Below are 19,544 nucleotides of genomic sequence, written 5' to 3' on the forward strand. Positions count from 1 at the left end.
GAAGCACTACGAAAGTTAAGCGATAACGACTAAACAACTAATGGAGCGGAACCACAATAGCAAAAGCACGAGCCAGTTGTGGTATCTCCGATATTCCTATCAAAACAAACTCTTCAACTTCGACTGCCCCCACCGGAGCTACGCAAATATATATATATATATATATATATGCGTGCGGGTGCTCGTGTGTATGTACGTATATATGTGTATTAATTTAAAAATAAAGAAATGGCTTTCAGGGTTACTACTATTTTCCCCCCTTTGAAAGTCGGAAGAATGTCCTCTACCCTATTATCTTTACAACTGGAACCCCCTGGTACGAACCCCACTAGATTTCGTGGGGCGAACCGTGTCTTCGTTCGAAGTGAAATGATGTGTAACGAGAAAAAGGGGGGAAAGCGGAAAAAATTAGATAATAGTTTAGAGGAATTGTACACACGAGTTAGGCGGGGAGTTAGTGTGCGCAAACACACACACACACTCACACATACATACACGCATTGACCGGTACAGCGCATGCCAATTTGCGTAAGATTTGTGGTGACAAAAAAATAAATAAATACATGAGCAGCAAATTGACCTCGTGATTTTTGCACACACTCAAACATCTCTACAGCGGAACATACCCGCCCATGTTCTATTCTCACCTTTTTTTTTTGTGTTGCTCATCTCATATTTCATTTCGCTCCAGCTTCTCAAGTCACAAAAAAAAAAGGTCCCCGCAACTCGATCTCCATCATGTTTGTTTACTTCCCCTCCCCCCCCCACACACACACACCGTCAGCGGCACATTCCGAAGCCTCGTTATGCTTCCGGTGTTGCCCTCAGCGGTGAGGCATAAAGTAGTAAAAATGGGAGGAGGAGGAGGAGGAGGAGGAACAGTAATGAAAATGGGGAACAGAAGCGGCGTGATATCATATCCTCCCACCACCCCTGGCACTTGTTTCTCCCGACATTAATCGGCACAACTCAAATCTTCTCGTCTCCTTTGCCACACAACTTCTAAGAGTTCGCGTTACTTTGTTATCCGGCCCCACCCAACCTTACAAATTGCTTTCCCTCTCAGCGCACCACACCAACATGTAACGAACATCATATACATCAACCATGAAAAAATAAAGGGTGTACAGAGGGGAAGGTGAAGCAGGGGGGGGGGGTGAACAAGAATTACAAAGAAAAAAACAAATGAGGGTAAAAGAGCAAAAGCCCTATAAAGGAAGAAAGGGGAACATTACTTAACAACGCGGAAAGGAATTGCATCAGCAGCGGAAATAGAACACGATGCGGAATAAAATTGGTCTCGTAGGAAATGAAAGCGTGAGCATGAGATGGGCATAATTCTATTCTTTTTTCACTTTGTTTTTAATTCTCCTTCCGCCTTTTGGCGTACCATTTTTGTTTTTTCTGCGAGCACAAGTATAGGATGAACAGAGAGTTAACGCACATAAAAGAATCGGCAAACAATAAGAAACAAAAAATGATACGCACAAAAGCGAGAATTGACACATCGGCAGTTCCTACTGTCACTTTCTGCAGTACGATTCTCAGACGCAGCGCAAGGTCTTCTTTTTTCTCCCCTTTCCTCCTTCTCAAGTTCCTACCGGGTCCACAGGTAGCGGCGCGGGCATCATCAAAAACTGCAACTTCCATCCACTTCAGCCTTCAACGTTACGGCTGATGTATATTAAAGATGCCTCCGCCCACTCCCTACGTACAACGAACAAAAAAACGAATAAAATGGTAAATGTTACATGCTTTTACAGCTTTTTCTTTGTGTTTCCTTCAACATTCTTCATTCCCTTATGCTTCATCTTCTATCTCATCTTCACCTGTGCCAGACGCACGGGCAACATCATTCCCACTAAGTTCTTCGCTCCCAATAGAGGAAGATGATGAAGAAGCGTTCTTTCGACCTTTGGATACGCTAGAGCTTGACCGAGAAGTCCTTTTACTGCTCGATTCTTTGGACGATGCACCATCCGCTGAGTCCTTCGCCGCGTCAGCACCGGACGCCTCATCCAAAGCCTCGCTCTTTACTGCATCAGAATCTAGCTCATCTACATCCTGATCGTTAACATGTTCGTCCTCTACAACCTGTTGCACAGCCTCACCCTTTTCAGATGATGGCGATCCCTCCAGTTCGTCGCCGTACTCGAACTTATCCCCCTCCAGTTTAGCGGATGATTCGGATTTCTTCGATGATGAGCGGGACTGCTCCGACTCGGTATCTTTCTTTTCAGATGTCTGGGACTTGTCAAGCTCCTCAGTGTATTCATCCTTTTGTTCATCATCCTCAGGCTTCTTCGATGATGAGCGGGACCGCTCCGACTCGGTATCTTTCTGATCCTCAGCCTCGGTATCTTTCTTTTCAGATGTCTGGGACTTGTCAAGCTCCTCAGTGTATTCATCCTTTTGTTCATCATCCTCAGGCTTCTTCGATGATGAGCGGGACCGCTCCGACTCGGTATCTTTCTGATCCTCAGTGTCGGGATCTTTCTTTCCAGACTCGGAAGCTTTCAAATTCGTCACCATAATCATTCTTGGTTGTATCAGCAGTCGGTTCATCATCCGTCTTGTCTGCATCATCCTTCGTCGGTTCCTCAGGCTTCTTCGATGATGAGCGGGACCGCTCCGACTCGGTATCTTTCTGATCCTCAGTGTCGGGATCTTTCTTTCCAGACTCGGAAGCTTCAAATTCGTCACCATAATCATTCTTGGTTGTATCAGCAGTCGGTTCATCATCCGTCTTCTCTCCTCCTTCCCTGCCGGATCTCTCAGACCTCCTTGACGATGGTCGAGAACGGTCAGATTGAGTGTCCTTCCCATCTTCAGCATCGGTGGTGTCCTGTTGCATCGCTTTTTGACTGGCGCTTGCAGATGCAGATGACGGGCGAGCAGCAGATGCAGGACGGCTATTGCCACCATCCTTCAAAATTTCCTTGCTCGTCGACTGCTCTCTCGAGGCTGGTTGCGGAGATGCTGTAGAAGGTCTGCTTTCCCCCTTAGCTTCGCTGGGTCGCGCCACACTTGATGTAGAACCCTTCCCAGTTGCAGAGTCTTCCGCGACTGATGATGAAATTGGGGCCTCGTCTTCGGTCACAGCACCGTGCTTACTGCTTTCAGTTAACCCTCCACCGGACTTCCGGCCGCCAACGGGAGAAGCGGCTCCTTTGCCCTTCTGTGGTGTGGCGGGTCGGGAAGAGTCCGAATTTAGAGTTTCTCTAATGGTCTTGAGTAATATATTCTTGGAGGGGACGAAGTTTTGCCCTTTCCCTGACTGCTGCAGGCACCCGGTCGGCCACCTCGTTGGCCCACTGTATCAGGACGCTTTTGTTTGGGTGGCTTAGGAACTGTCGCCACGGCGCGTTTCTTGGATCCAGTAGCCCTACTCGACACAGTACGTTGACGCTTCTTCGCAACTTCTTTTCTACCCGATGTAGTCTCTTTCGGGCTGGTCAACTCCTCGGCCTCAACACGCCTCTGCGTAGCGAATCCCGTCCGGCATGCGAGTTCCTCCAACTCCCTCTGGCGCCGTTCCTCAAATCGCCGGCGAGCCACTTCACGCCGATGTTGCTCCAACCGCTTCTGCCGCCTCATCTCTTCCCGGCGCTCGGCCGTTTCACGGATCAACATCTCCCTCCGGGCCCAGTAAGGTGCAAGGTATGGATCTTCCAAATCGTTATACGGAGGAAGACTTTGGTCTTGTAGTGGCCCAAGTGTGAATTCTGTTTCTAGGAAGCGCTGAGCGGACTGTGGGCGTAGATTACTGTTTACTGTAGATCTTGGTGTAACAACACACAAAGCATTGGTAGCAGCCGGACCATGTGACGCGTAGACGCCCACTCGAGCTGCCTCACCGCCGCGAGATGAACTCTCCAGTGGGGGGAGCGACTTCGACATGCTTCAAGTAATAAGTCCACTATGCACTATGAACGTAACCACGGCGGCTCGCACAAGGTTTGGGTGTAGGTTGCAACTCCACCAACACTTAAATGAATTGCGCAACCAAGTAGGGAGGGAATATTTCTTCTCTTGCTGTACCCCTCTATGCGGTGGCTAAATAGTTCGTCTGATCCAACAATCGTTGCCTATTAAATTTAAAGTTATATACCTCCTCCCCTCTCCCTTTCGCTCCGGGTTCCCCGCTATCTAATTAAATGTAATTGGGAAACAAGAACAGTGGAAGTGCGTACGCTCCCCCAATGCACTCAAATTAAATCGAACCGACCTTTCCCTTCCTTTACTTCCTTTAATAACCTGAGATGCGTGTGCAAGGAACTGCAATACTTCCTGGTTTCCTTCCTTGTTTCCTTACTCAGAAAAACTGCTTAGCTTTCCTTCGAGCCCCTTGCGCCTTTACTCTCTTTTTCGGCCACACTTATGTTCTTCCTTTTTGTTTTATCTATTTTTCTGTTGTATGTTAAAAGCATGACCACGCCGGTGATTAGAATTGTTTGCAAAAAGAAAAAAAGGTATATACACAGATAGAAAGAGAGAATAGGAAAGGAAAGAGGCAAAAATTGAAGCGAAGACTAAAAAAGACGCAAATATATATATATATATATATATATAATAACAATTAAAGAATACGTAAGGTAAGAGTTAGTGGAGAGACGTGTGTATATGCCCCAACGACTTCAGTGTGAAGGAAGATCAGGATGAACAAGAAAAAAAAAAACGTATTTGAAGTAGAAATAGCACAGAGAGGAGGGAGAAAGGAAAAAAAAGGGGTTACAGTTAATGAAACATAAATAAATATATATTTTTATTTATTTATTTATTGGTGCTGTAGACAGGCAATGCGACTCAGCTCGGCCAAAAAGGAGGGGGAGGACAAGCAACAAACAAAACGAAACAACAACAACAACAATAATAATAATAACCAAAAAGTTTAGTAAAGTTTGAAACATGAGTCACCACTCCACCCACAGCCTTGTCATAACAACGGAACTGCTGCGAGACGCTACAGCACAGAAAAGAAAACGAAAAAAAAACAAAGATACCAGCCGAGAAACAAAACAAAACAAAAGAGGTAGCAGGTGGTAACTCCCTCAGCAGTGGGTACACAAAACAATGACATGCGGCACCGATATTTCAGCCCGATGTACATTTAAAAACATAAATACAATTTTAATGGTAAAGTAAAGAAGACAAAAGAAGTAAAGTAGAAAAGTAAAAGAATGCATAAATATGAAGATGAGGAACGCAAATACAACAGGAGAAGCAGCACTGAGTAAAAAAGAAAGAAAGGGGAAAAGGGCACTCATTCCGACAAAAATGCGGGGGGAACACAATGCAAAATTTAAAAAAAAACAAAAATGAAGCATCTTTTCTGGCCTCCAACAATGACGGAGGAACAAAAATGAAGAGCGCCAAACCAAATTAAGAATAGCACAAAAAAAAAAAGAAAACAAATGGCAACATACAAATACGCACACACTTCCCTCCACTCCACTCCACTCCAGTCCATTTTTGGATACAAACATGGTAACACAAACCACAATAAACAAATGCGCGTAATTTAATTTATTTGCGCAAAAACACGAAAAAAAACAAAAAAACAGACGGGGGATGTGGAGGCACCCGGGCCAAAACAGTTATTTCCGCAAAAGAAACCAGCAACCAACAAGATACGAAAAAAAAAAAGAGCAAACGGACACTCGGGCACATACATACATGTGCTAACGAAAATATTTATGTCTATTTACAAATATTTATATATATATATATATGTATCTATGTGCCTGTCTCGGACTCTTTCTTCCCCTTCCCCTTCCCCTTCTTCCCCTTCGCCTCTTCACTCATTTTTTTTTAATTGTTTCGTTTGTTTCTTTGATATTTCACATCACTTATCAAACACAAACCCTCTCCTCTCTCCCTTTTTTTTTTTGTGTATCCTCTCATGGTTTCGCTAAATGCCTTCCTCCTTCCCCTTGTGTTCCCCTCCCAAAAATACACACACACAAAAAAGGGGGGGTATTTTTCGCACTCATTTACACTCTTTTGGATTCTTAACGTTCCTTCTTCTCCGCCAACGCGTGAATTAACCTTTCTGAGGCACACAAAAAAAAAAAAAACAAAAATACATCTGCTTTCCTCCTTTCATTTCACATACACATTCTCTCTATGAATACAAAGTTAAACAATTTAAGATTCACAAATAAAAATAAACAAAATAATTTTCCTTCTGAGAGTTACGTTTGAACCACGGAGCATACAATAAAAGTTTTGGGCATCACCGTGCCGACAAAAACTTTCCTTTTCGCCATCTCGCAAAATGTAATTTCTCATATTATCCATTGAACCACAGTGAGGCCATCCATATAACTCATTTCTACAAAAACGAGCCGAATGAATAACACAAATAACCCACTCCACTCCACTCCACTCCACTCCACTCCACTCCACTCCACTCCACTCCCCCCCCAAAAAAAAAAAGAAAAAAGGCCGGAGAGAATGAGGAAACACTGACTCAAACATTCACAGGTAATAAAACACACCTCAGACATTTGGATGGTTTGATGGTTGTGCCTATCGCATGCTTATGGAGTTTGTTTGTTTGTTTGTTTGTTTGTTTGTTTGTTTGTTTGTTTGTTTGTTTTTAGAAAAAAAAAAGATCAGACACACAAATATTTATAAATTTATATATATAAATACATATATATATATATATATATATATATACGTGACAAGTTGTGAACACGTCCAATTATTTCTTTTTTTTTTTGCAGCTCCTTTCCTATTTCTATCATTATCATTTTTTTTTCTTTTTTCCTTTTAAATTAGCACAACTGATGTAGTTTCCTCTTTTTTTCATCCTCCCTCACCATATCGTCATTCCAGCGACGTTGATCTCAGATATTTTCTTTTGTTTTTTTTTCTTTTGTTCATTTCACCTCAGCTTTACGTCATTCCCTCATTAACGCAATCTTTAATGAAGGCAGGAGAAAAAAAAAAAATGGAAACACCATACAACAACAACATCGATGATGACAATAAGAGGAAATAAACTGAAAGCAATAAGAGAAAATAAATCGGAAACAATTTGAAAGATATATGAAATATAAAAAAAACATAAATGAGACCCAACCACCATCCCCCTCCCCCCAAAAAAAAAAGAAAAAAAGAAAAAAGAAAAAAGAAAAAAAGGATCAAAGCAATCATAAAACTGCAGCAGAGCCTCCTCATCTCTCCTCCTTCCTCTACTCTTCAGCCACCTCACCCACAACAATGAAGAACTGCATAATTTAACGACAAAATAATAAATAGTCAAAAAAAAAAATAGAACTGATGAAAAGAGGGGAAAAAAGACAAAAAAAAAGAGAAAGAAAAAGAAAGAGAGGAAATGAGGGAAGGGGATTTATAAAAAAAAAAAAAGACGGCCGAATAGAGAGAGCACTGGTTCAGTAAAAGTGCACTCTGCAACGACTCGGGTGATTAAACAAACAAACAAACAAAAGAAAGAAAGAAAGAAAAAGGAAACCAAAAATTGAGAGAAAAGAAGGGAGAAACCCTGTAGATATGAATACATGCGTGTACTTTATTTATTTGTATATATTTGTATTCATTTAAACACATGGTGATATCAGGCGATAAACCCCACACACATACACACATAATTGGAAGAACACTCCCCCTTCTATCAGGCTAAACAGTTAAATGAATGTGTTGGCCATTGTGATGTTTCAGCTTCGGGGAAAAGAAGCAGAACCAGACCAGAAGATGGGGAAGGAAGAAAAAAAAAGCACAGAAAGAAATGGCAGCAACACCTCCACTGTACATTTACATAATAATATTCTTCCGATACTCATGGATGTACGAATACGGAAACATACACACAAACACGGAGAAAATAATAACAAAAAAAAGCAAACAAAACAGTGTGCAGTGGTCGAACATGGTCCACTGGAAAGAGAAAGAAAGATAGAGAGAAATATGGGAGGGGGGGGGGATGCCCTTCATTACCCACTTCGAGGTGATTACATTATCATAATCACTCTTCCTTGTCTTACCAGGTTCGCAACCACCGACAAAAACAAAAGAAAACAAAACAAATCGCGGCAGGTCCACACCACTTTCCGAACACCCTCAAGTGTTCCTGATATTCTCTCACAAATCTTCTTCACACATTGCTTAGTTTTCCGGACAATTTGGTTAATATTATCTTCAATATAACTATAACTCCTCTTTTTGTCATCTTCTCTTTAAACCAACGTAGCGATATGGAGAAGCCTAATCATAAGCGCCAATCGCTCACATGAACAGCAAACGGTATGGGAGTTTACCGGCACTTTTGTACCTTACATCGGAAGTATAACTTGCATCTCATTGACATCACCACCACCCCCACCCTTTTCTACACACAGTAACGGCGCTGCAAAGATGCTGAACAAACAAACAAACAAACAAACGGGCACTAACATGTACAAGCTCGCATACATACACGTACACATACACATACACATACACAAGCGCACACAAACACGTGAACACGTGAACACATGTCAAAACGTGCCGAGGAACCGAAGCATATCCCTTCCCCATATCCATCTCCTGAAGGGTCGGGAAACTTATGATTGCTTTCATGTATTACTGACGCTGTTGGCGTAACGAATTCCCCCACCCCTCATGTCCCACACACATGGGTGATGGGGGCGCCAAGTTCGTCACACCGGCACCATTGTAATAAGAATAGTGATGATGATTAGGTGACGAATGTGGAGTGGCGCGGTGCCCTCCGTAAGGCGAGTGGTATCCACCTGCGTAAACGTTATTCCAGCAGTGGTTTGTGTTGTCCATATATGTCCCACACCCATTTCCAGGGGCACTGCATCCACTTGTAGAGTTGTAAGAGTAACCAACGCTGCGTTGAGCTCCATGTTGTATTGGTGATCCCTGACGAGAAGAATCGGCCCAATGTGGTGAGTAAATGGTAGGCTGAGCAAGCACAGACAGGAACGGGGGCATGTGACTGCTGTTGGAATGAGTACTGCCGTAATATGGCGTGTGTGGTGTATTTGGAATGGAACAAGTACCACCACCGCCACCGCAAACATTTGAAGAGCATACATTGGGCATACCCATACTGGGCCCGTGAGGTCCACCGACTGCAGAAAGACCGCCCACTGCATATGGTCCCGGGCGCTGGTGCGAAGCGGAAGGCATAGACACTGATACATCCCGTCGCTGATTGCGGGTGACAACAGGAGTACATGCGACAGTGCCCGCCATCGTGCCAACCACACCGTGCGCTGTTGTTGGTGTAAAGGACAGAAATCCACATGATTGCTCATCAGCAGCGTTCTGCACCCGCTCCAAACCAAGACGCCCCAGCGTTGGGATACCAATTCGTGTGTACTGTGGAGCTAAGTTATCTGCGTCATAATCATCCCAGAGGTGCAACTGCCGCCGCCACACGTTGAGATACCTATCGAATGTGCGTTTACTGCAATCATACTCAGGACGTGGTGTCATGGGATGCATTGGATTGCGGAACTCACGATCACAACGGGATGGTACGGCTCTGATGTAGTTTTCGTAACCCGCCGTTTCTTTGCCGTATTGTACCTGCCTTAGACGCTGCTGAAGACGACGTGCCCGCTCCGTAGTGTCACCACGGTTAAGGTCAGCGGGATCCAATTCCACGCCACTATAATTTAAGTGCTTCTCCTCCGCTTCTACCATGCGGAGAGCAATGGGGCACTGCAGTGGTTCCGAAGCGTTGTAACCACCAGGACCCGCACAGTCGGCATCGTTACCCAAATGAACAATGGTCACCATACGTTTGTTGCCATTGTTGTTTAAGACACGAGTAGAAACAATGTGTGATGAACCATTAGTGGTTCCACCACCAGCGACAGCCGTATCGTGTGGTGTTGCAGAATGTGTAACATCCCCGCCGCACATGTCCCCCGCGTGTCCAATGTCACCTCCGTCCAGCACTGCAATGGGTGAGCGCTGCGAAGAGCACTGGGAAGGAATATACCCACACCGGGCCATCGAATCAGGTGTGCGGGATACCACAGATTTATATACCGATGTCACGGGAACGGCAGTTTCCGCAGGGTTGCGTGTGTACCTCTCCAGTTCTGATTCCACACCAAATACAGACGGTGGAATGCTACGATACGGCTGGTGGACCGTCACCATGGGAGATCGAAGCTGCTGCGACATTGTCGCCGCAACCGATGTTGTCGAAGAGGCACCGTTGCGAATAGGCGTTTGTGAGGTTGAAATGTCAATCTTTGGGGATCCGGTTCCCAGAGAAGTATCGAACTTCGGATGATTGGCGCCGCTATAGCTGTTATTCATCCACACACCGCTTGAGCCCAACGCCCGCCTAGTGCTGCTCTCAGTCATGGACATTCAAGGGGGGGAAATGTAGCGTCTATGGAACTGTCTTTTCTTTATCTTTCTTTATATTTTTATATATTGTTCTCTCCTTTTTGTTTTTTTTAAACCTTTTAAAAAACCTTTATTTAATTTTCTTTTTAACAATCGAACGGCTAAAACCGCTACTAGTAATAATAAATGTGGGGTCTACCTTCCACCTCCCCCTTCACTTCTTTCTTTTTTCTCCTATGCGAAAACTTTTCAGAAACTTTTATTGCTCTCGCGTTTTGTCTTGTTTTTTTGTTTGCCAAGAAAAAATTTGGCTGCCGCGTACGGTTTCTTTCGTTCCTTTTCCTCAGTTTCCTGAAATGCTCTTATTCTACCTTGAAAAATATTTTTTAAAAAAAATTCCCCTCCGACCGTGCAGTCGTAACAAACAAATCACAGAATGCAAATCAATCAATTTCTCCCCCCTTTTTTTTCTTTTTGATTCCCTCGCCTCTACTGTGGATTACACGGTTAGTATATTCAGACTGTTAAAATATTCCCTTGGCCCTTTTTCTTCCTTCTTACCTTCGCGTTATTTTCCCCCCTCTTCCTTTTTCTTTCTTGAAAGAACAGGCCGATTTTAACCCAAACTGGCGAAGCTCACCGGTCTTCGACAAACGAGTTTGAATTCGTCCTTTCTCTTTACACCCCAATTTCTGTCGTTGTTGTTGTTGTTGTCTCTTGTTTTTGTTTTTTTTTGTTTTGCTTTCGTTCTGATTTGTTGAGGTTTTGTGTCGTCTTGATTTGACTAATTTTTTTTCTTTACTTTTCGTTACACGGCAATGACACACGTCTGTGGTTTATATATTTCCCCCACCGTCCCCCCTAATATGTGCTGTCCCTGCCTCGCTTGGATGAACAGATGGACAGAAGCGGGGGAAAAGAGGAAATAAAAAAAAAGGACAGAACAGAACAGAACAGAACGAAAAGCAAGGTAAAGTAAAGTAAAGGAAAGGAAAATTATGTCAGGAGTTAAACTCAACCGCCGCCGCTGCTCGTAACAATAATAACAACAGTGAGGATTATTATTATTATGATTATTACTACTACTACTATGATACCCAACACCGGCTCGTGCACCCCTGCTCACAGAAACAAAGTAAATATATATAAATATATATAAATATATATGAACTATATTTGCTTTTCCACCTTCCCCCTTCTTGTTTTACCTTATTTCAATTATTCTCCCCCACCCCTTTCTTCAAACTTATGCAAGAGTTTGTGTATGATAATTTCACTTGCTTACTTCTGTTGAGTAGCTTCTTCCCTTTTTCTTTTGTTTTGTTGCTTTGGTTTTTGATGTCAGCTTACGTCTAAAATGAGTGTAGATTATTCAATCCACCGTAATATATATATATATATAAATACGTGTACAAATAACCTTAATTTTTATTACGGCTAATCTGGAGAGCAAAAAACAAAAAAAAGAAATACACTAATTGTATTGCTATTTGTAAATGGCGATTCGGTATTTTTTTTAAAAGGGGTATTGTACAGACAAAAACACACAAAAAAAAACCTAAACCCTATCTTTCTATCCGTCAACACCTTTTCTTTTTGTTTTCCCTGTTTGTTTATCCCCCTTATGTTCCCTAAATAATAACAGCAACAACCTCCTTTGGTACTGTGGTCATTTATGATTTAACCAGCAAACAATGTTTTTTTTTTTACAGAAAAAAAAGAATGGGGGAGAAATACTCGTAACAGCTCGATACCATAATATAAAAGGAAGAAAAGGAAAATGAAGCAACCTGTAAGAAGATGAGCATCAATAACATTCAGTTAATAATTATAATATATAATCATCATACTCTTATTATTATTATAAATGGGACCAAAGCCCCAAGCAGAGTTAGGAGTAATGTTGCGCACTCGGCAAATGGAAAAGCAGAAGGAAGAGAAAGTGTGCGAAAGGCAAAAATATCCGCACAATGATTGTCTGCCTTTTTTTTTTCTTTCCTCTTTTTTTTTTATTTTATTTTACTAATAACAGCGAAATTAGACAACAAATAAGAGGAAGTAAAAGGAAAAGATAGGAAAGGAAACTCAATGAGAACTTTTTACACGCACTTAAAAATGCACAATACATTAAAGTAAATGACCCCATTTCCTCCCCCATTCCCCCTTTTCTCTGAATTTGTTTTACTGTTCTTTGCTTTCTCATGTCTCATCTACTTCATCATTTCCTCCGCCACAAATGACACATACACACGTATGAAAGAGAAAAGAAACACACGCGCTATTGGACAATGTATCACATTGTTTGTTTGTTTGTTCGTTTGATCTTTTTTTTTTTTGCCTTTTTATCCGTTCATTATTTTCCCACCTCTGCGTTCCCTATCATACCTCAAAGGGAATAACACAACAATAATAGTAATATTTTTTTTTTTTAAGAAAAAGGGACCTCAATTTCCCGTTTCAGCTGCTTGTTTTATTAAAACAAGTATCATGTAGAGAAACAGAGTACAAACCCACATCCCGATCTTTCTCCCTCCATTCCTACTTTTTTTCTTCCTCACCATCACCGCACCGCCATTGTCTTTGCGAATTCTTGAAGGTTATGGATGTGTTGCGTGTTGAACCTTTAAGTTTAGACCATCAACAACGGGAGCGAGAGGGGAAACAAAAAAAAAACATTGTGGCGACATGAAAAAAAAAACATGAGCCGCTGGAAGTAACAGCAAATATTGGGAGGCGTTGCGGGCAAAAACGGATGAAAGAATAAGAATTTCCCCCCACCCCCCAAATCCCCTCAGCGTCTTCACTTCAGCTTCCCTTCGTTTATCATGCTTCTTTGACAGCTCTCCACCTGTTCTTTTTTTTTTATTTTCCCCCCTTCCCTTCCCTTCCCTTCCCTTCCCTTCATTATTTCCCTTCATCCCGCGTAAACACAGACACACACACATACACATGAATGTAAACGTAAATCCATACAGTCCCTTCCTCACCACTGATTTGTACTTTCCTTACTTCAGGTGAAGAAGTGTTCAACGCAGCTCATTCTCGAGGTATTTGTAATCAAAAACGAAGTCTTCTTTCTCTTCCAAATTCCAACCTTCCTCAAAGTTGAAGAACTGAAACGACCCGCGCTCGCTCCCCTCCAGAGATTCTTTTGGGGGACCATTTCGCTTAAACCAAGTGTTGAGTTGAGTGTGGTAACGGAAGGAACGCTCCTTAATTTGTCCCGCGGCACAATACTGCTGATACGTGTTCTGGTGATAGTAAAAGATAAAGAAAAGGGTCTCAAGCTCAAATGTCCGGTAAATCTCCGGAGAAGCTAACGCTGGGAGAACCTGCTGTGGAAAGAAAGGAACGTGCACTGTTGGATTCGAGGGCTCAAATGGACGTTGCCGGTCAACGTCCTGCGTATGTGGCAAGTTTGCTAAGGACATGTCAATAAGCTGCAGCATGGTGTTCCTGTCCAAAAAATCATCGTGTGCTGTGGAAGCCGGTGCGGGGGAAACATGGGAAGCGGGTGCAGCGCTGAGTTGCCTCGTTTCTCCAGTAGCGGCGGTGTTGGCACTGCTGGGAGACATGGAAGCCGTCCCGGATGCCTGAGATGGAGCCGCTGCCGCCGGTTGCTCAAGGTTTGACTTCTTACTTGTAGTGGAAGGTGGCGACACGAGACTTGCAGGTCGGCCCTTCTCCCAATCACCCAGCCGTGAACCGGTGCTCGTTGCCCTCGCCATATCTGCTAAAGAACCGGTCCCAACCATGGCCATCGCATCGTCGCCGAAGGTGTCGTCGTTCATTTTGTCCATGTCGTCTTCCGGAAAATCTGCGTTTTCGTCCCAGTTGTCGTGCAACCCGTCCCTGCCACCTACCGTCGATGTTATTGAGGTGTTTCCCTTGTGTGGGCTCGGGCTTCCGGAACCCAACCGCTTCGCCCCATCCATTCTGTTTGCCGTTGCGGAACCGGGGCCTTTCCTGGCATCAGAGGAAGTGGGACCGCTCATCTTCGCACTGGAAGAAGGTGTATTGGATTTTGTCCCTCCCATTCTCACCGGACTCAGTTTGTTATTTGGGTTGCGGGAATTAGGAGAAGCCGCATCCTCATCCTCCCCAACCGTGCTACCACCCCGTCGCCTCTCTGAAACTAACTGCTCGTCGAAACCAAATTGGGCGTACAGGTCTTCATCTTCATTGTTGTCATCATCGTCGCTGCCGTTGGTATCACCACGTTTGATTGCCTCTACACGCTCTTTGATTCCGTAAACACTTTCGGGGTTTACATCACCGTTTGCGATACCTTTGAGGAGCAACTCAAGGCGTGCTACGTGAAATTTAAGTTTTTGCGTACGGGTCGAAGTGGTTGCAGACACAGAATTCTTATTACGTCCGTGGTTTCCACGCCCACTGCGTTCCGCATCCGACTCGGAGAGCTGCACTTGCTTCCGCAAACTATCTGTTGTGTTCTTGAGCCATGCCTCCACATCCTTTACTCCCTCCTGCTGCGCCTCGCTCAAGGCACCAGTGCCTAACCCATCTTTCCCAGATCCCTTCGTTTTCATCGCCTGCTCACACATCTTAAACGTTTCGATCCTCTCGTGAAGTTTTTGCATCCACGGCTCAACGCTCCCTTTCGAGTCCTTGGAGTCCGAAGGTGGGCAAGCGGCCTTTATTAAGTCATAGCTGCGTTGAAGCTTCCTAGCCTCCCTTCTCAGTTCGGCCTCTAGTTTCTCCCTCTGGGGTGACGTACTGTTGTTGAACTTCGTGTAAACACTATCGTAGCTGTTAATTTCCTCCTGGGTACGGCGAAGAAGCCGCTCGATCTCCTGTTGACTCTTTTTATTATTTGTCATTATCCCCTGGGGTTTTTTTTTGCACGCTCCCACTTCCCGCCCTCAACAACCCTTTGCGTACCGCAGAACTGCCACTCCGTATAATCTTGATTCCCCTTCTTTCCTACCCAACCTCAAGAAATTGCGTTTGTAGTTCCACACTCTTCCGATGTTTACTCCTCTCGGTGCCTTCTTCCTTCTACACTCCTTTCTTATGCTCTTCTTTCGTGCCTCAGTGTATTTTTTTTTTTAAAATTCCCTTCCCCTCGTTCCTAATAGTTTTATTGTTTCTACCATTTGGCAAAAAAAAAAAGGAAGTGAAGTGCAGATTACACGTCCGAGCAAACGCGATCGCGCCAATGGAGACAGCTCACCTTAACGCCTTGAAAATAGCAGTATATTCGCAAACTTTTGTATGCGTACGTATTTTACTCGGTGGAACCTGAATACTACTCGTTGTAGAACGGGTAAAGCACGACACCACGTGTAGGGCATATGTGCACAGAACAAAAAAAAAGCGATAAAACATGGTGAGCGCCTTTGCTATCTCCAATACCGCCCACCTTCCATACAAGAAAGTGTGTGAGCAGGGAGAAGAAATGGAAGAGAAATGTCGCGAGTTAGAAAATAACCATGGTGGCTCGTATTCGTATACACCCTGTCCTCACGTCAGTCCATCGCCATAAATGCACTTAAACCCAATTATGTTACCTGCACAGCTTTACACGTGAAAGCACTTCCCTTCGCATGTCACTAAAAGTTGCAGCGGTAAAACAAATTAGCATCGTTTCCACACACAAACACACACACACACACACACACACACACAAAATAATTTTAAAAAAAAAACAGCACCATCACGCCCATGTCTTAATGGCACCATCCCACGCTGAGGTGACAACGCGGGAAGACTCAACTGGGTGCCAGCGATGCGACACAAGAGTTTGAGTGTGGGCTGAAAAAGATCGTAGTAGCTCACCAGTAGCCCACGACCAGATAAACAACTTACCATTGATGTCACCACTCGACAAATAGCGGCCATCAGGACTAAATGCCAGTTGGCAACGCGTGCCTGAAATTGTGTGGCCGCTAAATACACGATGACGAAGTAACTTCACTTGTCCTCCACCACCATCAGAGAATACAAGTGCTTGATTGTTGAGCGATTGGGCAACAAGCATGTCTTCTGTGGGGTGCCGCACGACATGAGTGATGGCATGCATAGAGACATCCGCAATCTGTTTGATTTGAACTGGAACCCTAAAGTCCCACGTGCGGAGCGTCTTGTCCTCCGCTGTCGTTAAAAGTTTCTTCCCTCCACTAAGCAGCGAGAGATTAAAAATGGTCCCCATATGGCCCGTGTACTCGCGTTGGTACTTCTGGTAACTCACCCGCACGTCATAAAGGACCACTTTCCTGTCTAGTGCTACAAGTATTAAGGAAGTTGGATCTAGAGGATGATGCAGGTGCTGCACGCAGGGAAGCTGCTCCGAATTCGTCAGCACGCCTCGGCACTCACCATGTTCAACGTCCCACATCGCAACCGTCCCATCAACAGAACCTGTGGACATTGTTTCCCCATCCGGAGTCACCTCTAGGGATTTCACTGGTTGTGAATGGGCTACAAATGAAGCGATGCACTGACGGCGGGAAGAGAAGGTCTCGTAAAGCCTCACCTCACCCTTTAAATCAGCGGCAAACAACAAATGACCAACGGGAGGTAGCCACTGAAGCTGTTGAATGCCCGCCGCATGCTTGTCGCAACTGCCTTTCATTTGTCGCGGGAGACGGCACTCATGCGAGCGCGGTTGCAGCGATGGGGGAGGCTCCAAGAAAGACCTGCCCAAGTAATTGGTGCGCTCAAATGATGGATCAAAATTAGCTTGAAGTGTATTTGCCGCTACAGAGGTGGAGACGTTAGTATTCACCTCTGTAGCACCAGCAGCAGAAATAACCGCAGGTGTGGCTGAATCGGAGACCCCCACCTGCGCGGGTCCTTCACCACTTCGTACCCGCTTGCGCGCCACTGGCTGAGTGGTTCGCTTCTCAGGTAATCCGCTGCCATCAGTTTTTTTCACATAAGCCTCCTCAAACCCCTCCGGCGGAGGCAAATATGCCCGTTTCACATCCTCCGGGGTGGCTAAAAAACGCAGCGGAAGTCCGGCGTGCAGATCTGCGATCGCGTCTTGCTTCCGTTGTTCAGAACTATCCTCGGAAACGGGCAACGTATATCCCTTCTCTCGAGCCACACGCTGCAGGACTTTGGGATCAATGTGCGGTGCAAGGTCAAAAAGCATCGCTTCACCGCAGGTACACGTAAGACGGGTTAAACAAGGAGAAACAAAAGAACAAAAGCAACAGTTATAGTATTTACAATAAAAGAGTAATGGAAGAGGAGGCCGGAGTGATAGCGGCATATTTGAACCAAACGATGAACGGTAGAAATTAGTCGTAGACAAGGACAAACACAAACATTGAGTGCGCCCCGTTATGGTCGTACCGACGCCACACAAAAGTTCGTGCACGGGTTAAAATGATAAAGTGAAACTAGACAAACAAAGGACGAACAAATAACTAGAAAGAAAAACGTACGCAACGATACTTCTAACTACAGGTATGCTTTACGCGTGCTTTCGATGCCCCTCCACACGCCGCCCAAGCACATGAAGATATGAGGAAACTCTCACACTCCTTTGCGACGCGCGGCTGCAGCCGCTTTCCAAGTTGACTTCCCTCCCCTCCGCACTGCGCTCATCAGTTGTTACCACATCGGTAAAAATGATAAGATGCTTCTACAGATGGACTGGAAACGAACTGGTGAGTTTCATTCATGTGGTATGTAACAATTTAAGTTCCTGCAACGCAGGAAAAAACGCACAAGTTTCTGTACATCGACGCATGGCGAATAAATAATGTGATGTTATCCCGACCGTCGGAAAAGATAAGGTTGAGGCAACCACAGTGGATTGTAGGGACGGCATTGTTTGTTGGACTATATGCACGAACCTACGCGCTCAACAAGAAAGGACGTGGTTCAGCGCGGCTACAATATCCCATTCTCTTTCTATTTTTGATCATGAACCATTTCACCTTTTCCACACCTTTTTACTATTACTTCTTTTTTTGTTTTTTTTTCTTTTTATTCCACCACCTTCCACTACAGCTTTATTCCGGTCTTCTTGTGTGTGCTCGCACGGTCAATAAGAAAGTCATACCAGTTCGTCTCTGAGGTGGTGTCAATAGGTCGAAGTAATGGAAGCAGCACCTCCCTTCCAATCCTACAATTCTCGCATGTGTACAGCAACTGCTTCAACCCGTCCTCTTCCTTTGTTGGAAGTTTCTGCACTTCCTTCGTTAGTGTGCAGGTGTAATAATTACAGTCCATGCATTGCAAACACCTAGTGCTTTGGTGCAGGTCACGTGACGTCAGTGTCACGCGGGAGCTGTCAGTGCAGCGTGGGCATTTCCACACACGGTAATGCGCGCAACCGTTGCTGAACTCCAGGTATTGTCCACGAGTCATGATTGATTGAAGGGTGGCGTCGTCCCTGACACGGTGCATCGAGCCGTAGCAAGTTGGGCACATGGTGTCGATGATTTGATTCACAAGCACCGTTGAGCAGAGACCGAAGAATATGATGCCGATTAGGAGGTACGGAACTGAGGTCACGCCGTATGCAGCGGTTTTCGCAGCAAACCGCACTTTGTTTCGTGTGGGCAACGCCAGAAATCCCCTGTTCCACAGCGTGTGCATTTCCTGAGCTTGACGGGCGATGGCATACACAAGCTGTACCACGGCATAACTGGCTTTTCCCTCTCGTACGAGTGGTTGAAATATTTCCTTGACTGCTGCCTGGAGAAAGTGCTCTGCAAAATACTCCTCGATGGCAGGACTAGTCACGAGTTGGACGCTTGCCTCGCTCTGCGCAATCAACAGCAACAAGCCATTTCCACGCGGCTCTCCGATTCCCCAATCAAACAGTATGGAATTAGCAAAGGCTCTCGGCGTGGTATAACCAACTGTGGGAACAAGCACAACATACATGTCCACCTCACACAGAGATTGCATTTTGTCAATGGCCTGCTCGATCTCCATTCGGTCCTCGCTTGAAAGCAGGCCGCACAAATCACTCACACGCTTTTTCGCATAGCGAGGCACGAGTTCCCATGGCCGGTTGGACTTTCGGTAGTGAATCTCATCGAACGTTTGTATTTTCTCAAAAGAGGCGATAACTTCTTTGTTGTTGCGATGGCGACCTGCCTTAATGTCCGCAGCTAAGTCACGACTTTGTCCTAATTTTGCCAAAGGTGATAGAAGGTTGACACCAGCGCTACGTTGCGCCATGAGCAGCACCGGCCTGAACATCGCCGAACCTCCTC

The 19,544-nt window shown here is 44.8% G+C and overlaps 9 protein-coding genes across 9 annotated transcripts; all 9 read right to left on the minus strand.

The window, feature by feature from the left end:
• Positions 1-209: 209 nt before the first annotated feature.
• Positions 210-518, minus strand: TbgDal_III1780 (hypothetical protein, unlikely; the record flags this gene model as incomplete). Its single annotated transcript, XM_011773830.1, has 1 exon — positions 210-518. The coding sequence occupies one exon, from the start codon at positions 516-518 to the stop codon at positions 210-212; it is 309 nt and encodes a 102-aa protein (XP_011772132.1).
• Positions 519-1,800: 1,282 nt separating this feature from the next.
• On the minus strand, positions 1,801-3,900 carry TbgDal_III1790 (hypothetical protein, conserved; the record flags this gene model as incomplete). Its single annotated transcript, XM_011773831.1, has 2 exons — positions 1,801-2,926; positions 3,215-3,900. The coding sequence occupies 2 exons, from the start codon at positions 3,898-3,900 to the stop codon at positions 1,801-1,803; spliced, it is 1,812 nt and encodes a 603-aa protein (XP_011772133.1).
• A 1,151-nt stretch (positions 3,901-5,051) lies between these two features.
• On the minus strand, positions 5,052-5,486 carry TbgDal_III1800 (hypothetical protein, unlikely; the record flags this gene model as incomplete). The annotated part of the gene is made up of 1 exon (XM_011773832.1): positions 5,052-5,486. One exon carries the CDS (start codon positions 5,484-5,486, stop codon positions 5,052-5,054), a length of 435 nt encoding a protein of 144 aa, XP_011772134.1.
• A 661-nt stretch (positions 5,487-6,147) lies between these two features.
• On the minus strand, positions 6,148-6,480 carry TbgDal_III1810 (hypothetical protein, unlikely; the record flags this gene model as incomplete). The annotated part of the gene is made up of 1 exon (XM_011773833.1): positions 6,148-6,480. One exon carries the CDS (start codon positions 6,478-6,480, stop codon positions 6,148-6,150), a length of 333 nt encoding a protein of 110 aa, XP_011772135.1.
• A 2,109-nt stretch (positions 6,481-8,589) lies between these two features.
• Positions 8,590-10,365, minus strand: TbgDal_III1820 (hypothetical protein, conserved; the record flags this gene model as incomplete). Its single annotated transcript, XM_011773834.1, has 1 exon — positions 8,590-10,365. One exon carries the CDS (start codon positions 10,363-10,365, stop codon positions 8,590-8,592), a length of 1,776 nt encoding a protein of 591 aa, XP_011772136.1.
• Positions 10,366-12,941: 2,576 nt separating this feature from the next.
• Positions 12,942-13,295, minus strand: TbgDal_III1830 (hypothetical protein, unlikely; the record flags this gene model as incomplete). Its single annotated transcript, XM_011773835.1, has 1 exon — positions 12,942-13,295. The coding sequence occupies one exon, from the start codon at positions 13,293-13,295 to the stop codon at positions 12,942-12,944; it is 354 nt and encodes a 117-aa protein (XP_011772137.1).
• Positions 13,296-13,370: 75 nt separating this feature from the next.
• On the minus strand, positions 13,371-15,185 carry TbgDal_III1840 (hypothetical protein, conserved; the record flags this gene model as incomplete). Its single annotated transcript, XM_011773836.1, has 1 exon — positions 13,371-15,185. The coding sequence occupies one exon, from the start codon at positions 15,183-15,185 to the stop codon at positions 13,371-13,373; it is 1,815 nt and encodes a 604-aa protein (XP_011772138.1).
• An 836-nt stretch (positions 15,186-16,021) lies between these two features.
• Positions 16,022-17,581, minus strand: TbgDal_III1850 (hypothetical protein, conserved; the record flags this gene model as incomplete). The annotated part of the gene is made up of 1 exon (XM_011773837.1): positions 16,022-17,581. One exon carries the CDS (start codon positions 17,579-17,581, stop codon positions 16,022-16,024), a length of 1,560 nt encoding a protein of 519 aa, XP_011772139.1.
• Positions 17,582-18,321: 740 nt separating this feature from the next.
• Positions 18,322-19,530, minus strand: TbgDal_III1860 (hypothetical protein, conserved; the record flags this gene model as incomplete). Its single annotated transcript, XM_011773838.1, has 1 exon — positions 18,322-19,530. The coding sequence occupies one exon, from the start codon at positions 19,528-19,530 to the stop codon at positions 18,322-18,324; it is 1,209 nt and encodes a 402-aa protein (XP_011772140.1).
• Between the last annotated feature and the right edge of the window lie 14 nt (positions 19,531-19,544).

The sequence above is a fragment of the Trypanosoma brucei genome, chromosome 3 (assembly GCF_000210295.1).
Source record: "Trypanosoma brucei gambiense DAL972 chromosome 3, complete sequence".
In the NCBI taxonomy this organism is placed as follows: Eukaryota; Euglenozoa; class Kinetoplastea; order Trypanosomatida; family Trypanosomatidae; genus Trypanosoma; species Trypanosoma brucei.